Genomic DNA, 11,582 nt, shown 5'->3' with positions numbered 1-11,582 from the left:
GCTTGTGGGGTGTGTCAAACGCTTCCACTGGACAACTTTCAAATTAACTGTATTTTCTATTAACTTACATAGCTATAATACATTTGGTTTATTTTTATTTTTTTGTTGATCTTATATAATATTACAACTTTCTGAGATAGTGATTTTTTTTATAAGCTAACTTGCAATAAATCCCACTGTAATTTATATAGTTTTTACTTTTTGTATTACAAAAGTTTATTTGTATTTTTTGCTGAGATGCAGGGCTGCACGATGACACCGTTGGAAGCACTGTTTCCTTGCAGTAAGACGTTTCTTGGTTCAACTCCCTGCTGGGGGTCTTTCTGCATGGAGTTTGCATGTTCTCCCCGTGCATGCGTGGGTTCTCTCCGGGTACTCCGGTTCCTCCCACAGTCCAAAAACAATCAAGGGTGTACCCCGCCTCTCACCCATTGTTGGAGATAGTCACAAGCTCCTCCATGACCCAGCATGGACGAAGCATGTATAGAAAATGGATGTATGTTGAGATGCACATGTAGTATAAATCCAGATCAGTTGGTTCTGGTGGCTGAAGGTGATGACTAATTTAAAAATGGCCTATAGTGCACTTCTACCATCTTTAGCAAATCAAAATATGTCTCAGCAGTACTTGTGAACTTAAATTTTTAAAACCTTTAATTTTCCCGTTTGCATTTTGCAATTTCACAAAGAAGCTGAAGATTTCGTAAATTCTTTTATTTTTAAAGCTTTGGGCCACTAGCGGCCTTTAATAATTACTAGCTGGACAATAAGAAGGGTGGAATGAAAAGGGGAAGACATGCAGCAAATGACCTGGTTCCTGAAATTAAACCCAGAACAACTGCGTTAAGGACTGTAGCATCTGTAAATGTTGCACCTGCTCTTACACTGAGCCATGTGGTGCCCAGATTTATTTTTTTAACGTAGTAATTAGAGGTTGGAGGCACTGCATCCTCAAAGTTCTCCCTGTGAGAAACAACACATCCCAAGAATGGCATAGAATGAGGTAATATGCTGAGAGTGAACACCTAACAGAACTGTTAGGTTATGTAAAGAGCAATAAATCACTACAAACGTTTTTCCTTTTTCCACCACTTTGGTTTTATACGCTGATGCGAAATGTTTGACATGTTTGGTTGTCACTACTTGTTTCACACGGGAGATTATTGGTGGTGCACTGACACCTTCCTCCAGTTCCTATGTAGATATTCATCAGATTTGGTGTAAATATTCTAGTATAAATGTGACAACAGTCTAAATGTTCAATAGACAGCATTCGCTATGACATTTCTGAGACTAGAGTTGTTTTAAGATGGTAGACCCTCAGACTTAGCGTTAGCCTCCAGGGCCAATAAATCTGGTTTTATACTATACTATAGACACAAAGAGAGTTATCTGCTGTGGGTGAAATATCCTATAACCCTTTAACAGAAGTTTACTTCTGAGTTGTCCCTGTATTTTTGTTTCATTTGGTTTAGGACAAGCTCTGCAATCAATGTCACTTAACCTAGATGTGTTATTTTTATTCTATATGAAGCTATAGATTATGTAAAGTAATTTTATGGCCTAATAAGTGAGTAGTCTAAAAGCCAATGCTATGAGATGTGAAGCATGAAAACAGAAATACATATCAGCATGGTTTTCAAGGATTTGGATGAGTGCAGCAGGGGAGCCTGGTGTGACTTGATGCTGGAGGAGTAGGTGCCTCATCCTGATCAGATAAGAGTAATGGAAGCGAATGAAAAGACCCCTGTCCCTGATGGCCACAGTAAAATGGATGTGCTCCCTGAGGTGTACCTCTGGTATCATCCACGCCTGTGGACACAGATTTATTGCCCATTAAAAAGCTACACCAAAATGTACCTCTTAAAAATGGTGTGTTTATCCTGTTGAGAAGTCTTTTCAGGAATGAAACGAGACAACTCTGAACACCAATAGACAGGGGCAAACTCAGTGTGACAAGATGCTGGGAGCCAATTTCTTATAAGGTTTAATGCCATAAAGTCTTAAAGTGATCTTCAAACATTAAATGTTAAGAAAATTAACTTCCTATGAATATGAACATGTGCAATCACACTACACTCAGAAGTGTTTTTTTTTCTATTTTACAGGGAATAAAATGTTAAAACAGCTTTAACCAAGCAGGAAATCAAAACAGCAATAATGTGAAATTACAGAAATGGAAAATAAAGCAATCTGTGACAACAGGCAATAGGTTCAACATTTATGTACATGGTAATTCTGATAAAACACCAAAAATTAGGAGAAGTACACAGTGAAATATCCCTAAGGAAAATAAACTGACATCATTTACTCTGAAGCCATAATTAAACACATCTGGTTTTAGAATTACACGTTAAACACACAGCATTGGCACAAGGAGTAAAACTAAAAATATCATTGTACTGCAGACTGACTCTGATTTATCATACACCTCACCAACAAGGTGACAGGATCATTTACAGATGATGGGACCATGAAGTAGCATCGACAGAAATAATTGCAGTGTCATCTGTGGCACATGCCCTCACCTAAAACCCTTAGACTCGTTGGAAAGCACCATCACACAGAAAGCCGTAATCTACGGCTTTCTGTGTGATGGTGCTTTCCAACGAAATCTTTTAAAACTGTCTGGGTGATTGCAATGTCAAAGCACATTACACCGTGTACTACTAGATTGGATATTACCACTTTTAAGTCTGCCAGCTTAGGCTTGCTGTACGTTTGGGTAAAGCCTGAATATATTCCCATTTCTTCTTAAAATTACAGAAGTTTTATTTATTTTTTTTACTTCTGCTCATTCTTTTTCAGCTTCTCTACTCTTGGTGAATAGAAATTTCCAGGCTAATTAAAGCCTATTTAAGACAGGTGATGTCAGGGCTGGTAGCAGGACCATGACAAAGTACTGATAATTGTCTGCCAGACTCACTAAATCCACCTGTCCTGCAATTATTGCATCCTCCTCCCCTCCTCTCCTGACACATTAATCCACTGCATGGCTCGCTCGGCAGGATGATGCCTCAAAGTGCATCCTGCAAACACAGATGTTGGATTTCAGAGCAGTTTAGCACACACATACCTTCGGATAATAACAGCAGGAAAATCAACACTGGAGAACTGATATACACTACAGTGCCTGGCAAAAGTATTTATATCCCTTGAACATTTCCACATGTTCTCACCTTACAAAGACACACTCCAGTTTGTTGTATTGAGATTTAATGTAATGGACCAACATAAAGCAGTATACAATTATGAAGTGGAAAGAAAATTAATATTGTTTTCAATTTTATTTTTACTAAAAAAATCTGAAAAGGGCGGTATTCATTTGTATTCTGTCTCCTTTACCCTGATACCCCTAAATAAAATCTGTCTCAGCCAATTTTCTTCAGACGTCACTTAAAAAGTAGGACAGGCCCACAGTAACAATACCTCTGCAGAGATCCACATCTCAGGAGGGAGAACATGTTAACAGGAGGTTTATTATTATTATTATTAGTTGGGCTGCATGCACACCGGCACAGTTGAGAGCATGGGTTCTCTCTGGATACTCTTGGTTCCTCCCACAGTCTAAAAATGTGCATGTTAGGGTATTTATTTACTCTAGACTGGTGACCTGTCTAGGGTATACGCTGCCTCTTGTCCAATCACCGTTGAAGATAGGCATCACCCCACCCGTGAGTCTGCCAAGATAAGCGCGTTAAGTCAGTGGATTGATTAATATTATTAGCTGTGCACTTCAGAAATCTGGAATTTAGCGCAACAAGAAGAAAGCCATTCTTGAAAGACAACATTAAGAAGTCCCATGTGCAGTTTGCCACAAGCTATTTAGGGTTAGCAGCAAACATTCTCTAGTCAAATCAGACAAAAATAACATTTTGGTCTACATGCAAAACAACATATGTGACACGTAACTAACACTGCACTTCAGCCTGAACGTACTGTCCTCACAGTAATACAAGGTGGTGGCAGCTGGTGGCAGCATCATGCTGTGGGGATGCTTTTCTTCAGTTAGGAATGGGAAGCTACTCAGACTTTATGGGAAGAGAAGTGGATCTAAGTACTGGGCAATGCTGGAAGAAAACATGCTAGAGGCTGCAAAAAACTTGAGGCTGGAGTGGAGGTTCACCTTCCAGCAGAACCAGAGCCATAGACATACAATCAGATCTAGAGTGAAATGGTATTCAAATTCCTCAGTCAAAGTCTAGAGATACTCTCAATACAGTCTGACATAGTTTGAACTAAATAAAAAACAGGCAAACATTTCTAGATTTGCAAAGCTGAGACACACCCCACAAGACTTTCAGCTGTAAGTGCAGTGAAAGAAGGTTCTGCAATGTATTGATTCAGGGGAGCTGAATGTGGAAAAGTTCAAGCAGTGTGAGTATGTTTGCTGGGCATTGTAACGTATGTGTTATCATAGAAGCTTCCGTTATTCTTTAAATTAGATTTGTTTGATCAAAGTATTTTGTCACATGGAATAGGCTGGATTAATCCATTTGCGTCATATTAATCCAAAGATAAGAAAAATAACAAAATATGTATGTAATTATTAATATTTTATTTTAAATCTTCAAGAAAAAAACACTTACTGAGTAATTTTGAAATAATAGAGACTATCCTTTTTGAGTTTTTCTAACACATAAATGGATGACAGCTCTAGCTCAAAGTCAATAAACCTTTTACCCATTTTTTCACAATACAGGGGTATTCTTTAATGAATATTTCATTACTGTATGCATTATTAAATAACTGCATTAAAAAAGTAATTATTACATTTTCTTTCTTTGCTGCATTGGTGGCCTTTAATTTTGTTATTTTTTTTTTAAGTAGACAGGAAGTGGGTGAGGACAGGTGGGAAGACATGCAGGTCTCCAGGGTCAGGACTCGCACCTGGGACAGCTGCGTTGAGACTGAGGCCTCTGTATTTGAGCCCAGAGCTTCTACAGCTATGCCACGCGCCCCAGAAAAAAATTTGTAAGATGGATCAAAATCTTGTCATATATTAACCAATAACAATTTTTGACTCCAGCACTTCCAGAATCCAGGTTTGCACTTTTAATTGGTGCAACACTTTGCCCATGGTCTAGCCTTGAGAAAAAACATCTGAACAACACACTAATTACACCAGAGAACATGTGCTGTTGTGATGAGGATTTACCAAGGGTTGGGAGCTAGCACTGCCTTTTAACATCGTCAAACCCCTAAAACCAAGTCCCAGAAGACCTGTCTGAAGTATTTTTATTTTTTTTCTGGATACATGTACTATATTTACAGAGGTTTTGCCAAATATTTCAGTAGTGTTTGCCCCAATGCGAGTTGACTTTCTTTAAGCAAATTCAAGTATTAAGGGTTGTTTTTGGGACACTGAGTTTAGAGTTTGACATTGAGATAAAAAAAAGACTGCTGCAACCTAACAGCTAGGTCATCCTGTGGAGGAGTAAGGTGTGTCACTGTGGTAGTTGTAGTCAGGGCAAACCTTCTGCACCAGTTTATAGTCCACACTATAAAAGGCTATATAGATGCATATGACTTTGAAGGGTTTGGAGCACAGCCATGACACATGGCTCTGTGTGTGCTCCTGATAGCACACCTTGGACGGGTCAAATCCGCACAGGGCAGTCTTCTTGTTCCGGTCCGTCTTCTCGTATTCAATGCGACAGTTGAATGACTTTGTGTCTTTAGTCTCCAGCGTGGACTGCTGGGCGATCTCAAACTCCACAACCTTGGATGGCGGTACCAGGCTTACAGAGACGTTCCCCATTCCGGTTGAGTTGTGGCGAAAGTAAACGCTAAATGTGCCGTTCCCGTGGTCCACGATCTTTCCTGTGATCAGTAGGTTGAGCTTGACTGTCTTGATGTTTGAGTGGAAGTCCCCCCACCCAAACATTTTTTTGAACTTGCCAGTCTTCACGATGGGTCTGCGTTTAGTTCTGGCCTGTGCACCCTGAACATCTGTCTGGTTAGATAACCAGTCCCAAAAGTCCTCCATGTTCTGTAAATATGTCATTTCCCTCATGTTGCTCTTGAGCTCGGGGGACCCCCTGGCAAACAAACGCAGGGGGTTGAGAATCCGTGGACTTGCCCCAGGGGGAGAAATCTTCTGTTCATTATCACTGTCCCTCCACTCGATGAGTTCTGTGGCGCTTCCATGCACCTTCCTGCATGTGACCTTTACAGAACACACAGAAGAGGTAGAGAGAAAAAAACATTTTTAAGTGAGATTAAAACATAATTTTACAGCAGTTTGTCACAGATTCATGTGAAGGCATTAATTAAGGCATCTGCAAAATGATCCAGAATCAGTTGCTCATTAAATGTTTTTTGCCACTTCCTAAAGAAACTGGAAAAATATAGATGCTATCCTATCTATTCACTACTGTTTTACGTAGTTGTACTGCAAAATTGCAGCAGCACTGCAATAACACATTTTTTAAAAGTTGAATTTCTTAGCAAGGGGCATTCAGTATACACACTAATTAAGCTATACTTAACTGACCAGTCAGTCAGTCATTTTCTACTGCTTATTCCATAGTGGGTCGCAGGGAGCTGGTGCCTATCTCCAGCAGTCTATGGGCGAGAGGCGGGGTACACCCTGGACAGATCGCCAATCCATCGCAGGGCAACACACAAACAACCATGCACACACTCATTCATACACCTAAGGGCAATTTTAGAGTGACCAATTAACCTAACAGGCATGTCTTTGGACTGTGGGAGGAAGCCGGAGTACCAGGTATTATATTACCATTGCTTATCAATTTTTAGTTAAAATCCTATTCTTAACTATTTTCTCTGTTTTGATTAAACAGTAAAATGTATCCTGAGGATATTTTTTTTGGAATATGGTATAAATAGAAGAAACTTATATTCACAGCAGGGCAGCTATAAACTCAGAAGTGCCAATGTATAACTCTGTGAGATTTGGCTGTAAGCACGCCAAATTTTCCAAGTAATATTCATAAACTACTGATCAAAAAAACTTATTTTTATTGGTGTTTTAACATAAATGCTGAAATTATTTTCAAAATAACGGTGTATAAAACAAATTTTAAATATTTGACTGTATCATTATTGTTAATCCAGAAGTTTCAGTGTCCACCTAAGCAGCTTTTTATATATAAAAATAAAAAAAGTCCCAGTTAATAGAGGTGGGACGAGATCTAGCGATATTAAAGTGCTATGATATCTTGCATCAAAGTGAAGCAAATTTTACCACGTTTTCTATGCATGCCAGCCACTATTGGGCACAGATCTTGGTACTGCATAGCGACCATTCCAAGAGGAAATTACAATTTCACCTTGCATTCTTGTATTTTCAAATGGAACTGATGAGTATAAGCAAAAGTGCCATGAGTGTTGAATAAACTTTAGTGAGATAGATTATATGATGGTGAGTTGGCCAGCACCTGCTTCAGCAAAGCATGCTAACCCCATGACAATTTCAGTTCTATGCTTCTGAATTCATATGAGGTTCTTTTCATGGGATGCCATGTTGGGTTTATGTCAAACATTTCCTCCTTATTAGGTGTCCAAATAAGTCAATTTTAAACTAATCTGTACAAAGAACATTACTCAAAAAGTCCTCGTGTTGCTCTATGTTTTTTCTGACAAACTTTAGTCTGGCCTTCTTGTTGAGCAAAGGTTCCTCCTTGCACACCTTCCATAAAAGTTGTGCAGTCTCTTTTTGATTAATCAAGCATGCACTTTCATGTCGACAGTAGCAAGTTGTTCAGTTTGTATTGCTTATTTTCTTGAATTTCTCACAGTTTCTAAAAATGATATTAAAGATCCATATGTCTACATATAACATAAAAACACAGATTACTGTGGGGTGTCCTATTTTTCACGTAGCTGTAGGAGCCATTCATTTTAATCTATTGTATAGTCGGTCTATTTGTTTAAGGAGACCCAAATTTATTCAAGTGGAATTTTTTCATCTTTTCTTTTTATTAGTTTGTTTCTTTCTCTCCTCTGTAACCCAATATTAATGTCACATATATAAATATTGTACTTACAGACAAAGGTGTTTTAGGTAACTTGAGCATTCGTGAGAAAAAATGAACTCTTCTGTCTGTATAAATAGGTTTATATCAGGAGGCTTAGATTCAATGTGTTTCAATGCTTTTTCTTCTTTTCTCAGCCAGGTTTTTGAATCTTGCACTAATGTCCAACACCAAAACACTCTTCTGTAGCGGCCTCATAATGTATGCCAAGCATTGTGCTAATCCAGACACTGCAATGAACTGCGATCCCTTCTTGTATCTCCCCAACCCTGTTTTTTGCTTCGGGAGTGATTTCTGGTCCACTTCAGATAAAGCTGCAGTAATTCACAGCAATAGGCTTAGCTAGTTTTATTAGTAATTAGTAGTGCTCTCTCTCCCCAGGCCCTGTTATAGGGATCACTGAGAGAAGCAGATGTTGAGAGCACACAGCAGCGGCTGTTTGAATTCTCACCGAAGATGCTGTGCACTACTCCCAGACTAATTATAATTTTGCTGTAAGCCTAACTGAAACATGTGTACAAAGCTAACAAAGTAGGTCGTCTGGTCCGATTTGTTTAGTCGCAGTCACATTACAAACCTCTCCATCTGACATGTAATAGGGTTGCATGCATCCATTGCTGTGTGCTTTATAATTACAGCTTCTTTTAAATGCTGCTTATGTCCCATACTGCGGTGGCACCTTAACGCCTAAAGGGGTGGAAAACGACTCGGCTATCTGGATATGGAATGTGAAATCAATATGTCTGCTAGAGACAGTGAGACTGGCCAATCCATCAGCCTACACAATGCTTAATTAAGACAGTTGCTCCCTCTAAACATGGATGAATGAGGCAACACTGTAATAATGTTCCTCTGTGTAGTTCATGACAGCCACAGCCATTTAATCGACCAGGCACCAGTGGCAATATTCCCAGCTGATGCTCCTCTCAAGTGAGCTCTGTTTTAAATTTGATTGGACTCTAACAACACCAAAACAACACTCACGACTGGATTTAAAATTTGAGTACTCCCAACAGGAACATTTCCTCACCCCTGCAAATAAACGGAGAAGTGGCTCTCGTTTTCTCCAACAACTGTTTTATCCATTACACTGTGAGCGTCATGCTGCACTGCTCCAGAGGTGAAACTAAATTGTCTTTCGTTGTGAATCTCAGGTGAGCTTTGTCTTGGTTAATTATAATGGAAATGAGAGAGGAGTTTTAAGTATGATGAGCAACTGGGGAAATTGCTGTGACAACAAGCGGATCAGCGCAGGGATATCTAATACTTAAATGCCTCGGGAGAGATGAAGCATGGGAAACTTGAAAGCTTGTGCTGAAAACACTGGCTTTGCTTTTGCATCCTCTCTCACAGTCTATGTTAACACCTTGTTCATTTAGGTGAGTGTTGCCTCTAAAAAAATCTAATGAAAAGAATATGAGTATTTGTAAAAAAAAAAAAACTAGGCAAGGTCTGATGAAGGAGAATCTACAAAAGCTTAATTAAGATTTCTTAATCGGTACAGGCAAGCTACAGGCATTTCAGGGCGACTTGAAACAAGACATTATTATGATAATAACGGCAGACTTCATTTCAGCAGCATGAGGCAAGGAGGTGGTGGATGTCTGGTTGTGTGGTTTGGTTTCTTCCTTTTCCTGTCCTTCCAACAGAAACACAAAGAAATAGGCATGAACCTTGCATGCAAAGGTTTGCCCCGAGTGTAACGCATCAGTCAACATTATTTATTAACATAACCACAGCAAGTATTTTAAGGTAATATTTAGTATCAGGTGGTATGCACATCATTTCCCTGTTAAAAGTCCATAAATTCATTTTATAAGCTCAACTACTGTGCCCTCCTTTGGTTGGTAACTCCTGACAATGATGTACAAAAGCTTAAAAATAAAATTTAGAAAAATTAAACCTTTCAGATGAATATATTGATTTGGTGTATACATAAACATGTTTGTTATTTGTTAACAAAATTATGTGCAACACAATTACTGGTACCCCTGCTGTCAATAGTCTGTACAAGTCTTTTTGGAAACAGGACAGCACCTTTCTTTCTTCTCTTCAGCTCACCTCACAGGTTTTTTACGAGATTTAGGTCTGGGGACTGAGATGGTCATTGAATAAGGTAATTTTGTGTCAGATTAACCATTTTCTGTTGATATGGCCAAATGTTTTGGATCATTATTCTCCTGAAAGACTTCTGTTAACTGTTAGAAACCATCCACTTTTATTTAATGTATTTCAAGGAGTTCATAGTGCCATGCTCTCTAAAATGATTCCCAGGCCTTTTGAAAGAGAAATAGACCTACATCATCACAAACCCTCGACCATACTAACATTGGGACAAAGGTGTTCTTCCATCTATTTGTCATTTGTCTCAAACCCACCTGGAGTGTTTATTGCCAAAAATTTCAATCGTAGTCTTATCTGAGCAAAGCATACAATTTCCAGTTAAAGTCACAATGATGTTAAGAAAACTCCACATGTTTATGTTTGTGATGGTAGGACAGAAAAGGACAGAAAATCTCTATATATGTGGAATAATTTTTATGGAGTCACTTTTATGCAGCTCAGTATGCATGAAGTCCCATGTTGTTGTTTTTTTTTTTCTGTTTGCAACGCACATAACACAGATACCAAATAAAAATGCAAAAATGTGACTCAGACAAATGTCAGCCATATTGATGTCTAAATAATGAAATAGTTCTAATTATTGAATGTGTCTGTGATGGATGAGAAACATCAGTAGACCTGTTGATTGCTTAGCTGATAGATACTAGTTGCTATGGAGACTTGGCATCCCTAACATGGAAACTGTTTCATCTCAATCTTAATCCTCCCACTGAGTGACCATGGTGTAAAACAAAATTGTACAACCTCATGGCGTGTGAATATGAGAAATGGGCCTCTGTGTCACATCATATTTCTACCACTTGGAAAGAGATCATGGTTTCTTAAATAAACATTCATAGAAACTCTGAACAACTTGATAAAATAAGTGTAAATAGAAAAAAAAACGTTTCAGTTCTGTCTTATATGTATTGTAAGCAGTGTAAATAAGTGTGGCACCAGTTCTTTTAAAGAAACATTTGCTAATGTTCATTCCCATGCTAGGGTATGTAACTTGAATGCCAAAAAATGTGGAGGGCACGATTGGGAGATGGGTAAGCAAGCTAAGTTATCTGTCAGTTACGCCCCAAACTTGTTTTCTATGGCTTATTTGCACATTCAGTCAATGTAAAACATGCGGTCCCCCAAATTGTTTGCACAGTATAAGTAGTGTAAGAAAAGATTGCCATAAGATTCGACATGCTGATGGGCTGAAGTTGGTATCTGATTTGTCATTAAGAAAGTGGGCTATTTTACTCTTTTTTGAAATTATCTATATAGAATTTTATCATCTCAAGCTTAAAATCTAATACGTTTTAAGACTGGTCATTAAAAAAATGCATTTTGTGACAATATTTTAGGGTTTCTCAGTATGTACGCATTTTACATTTTGAATTGTATGAAATGTTAATAACAAAATGCTTGAGATATGTAAGCACAATTGTTATTGTTGTGTGCAAAACCGGTATCACTCAAACC

At 38.5% G+C, this 11,582-nt stretch overlaps 1 protein-coding gene across 1 annotated transcript in view; it reads right to left on the bottom strand.

The window, feature by feature from the left end:
- Positions 1-1,964: 1,964 nt before the first annotated feature.
- The window catches only part of nxph2a (neurexophilin 2a), a 30,395-nt gene continuing 20,777 nt past the window's right edge, over positions 1,965-11,582 (bottom strand). The window contains exon 3 of the mRNA XM_047369557.1: positions 1,965-6,169. Within this exon, the coding sequence (XP_047225513.1) occupies positions 5,423-6,169 (747 nt within the window). The 3' untranslated portion in view covers positions 1,965-5,422. The remainder of the gene's footprint in view (positions 6,170-11,582) is intronic.

Source organism: Girardinichthys multiradiatus, chromosome 7 (assembly GCF_021462225.1).
Source record: "Girardinichthys multiradiatus isolate DD_20200921_A chromosome 7, DD_fGirMul_XY1, whole genome shotgun sequence".
In the NCBI taxonomy this organism is placed as follows: domain Eukaryota; kingdom Metazoa; phylum Chordata; class Actinopteri; order Cyprinodontiformes; family Goodeidae; genus Girardinichthys; species Girardinichthys multiradiatus.
Note: the sequence above shows the minus strand (reverse complement) of the source record. Positions and strands in the feature narration are given on the sequence as shown.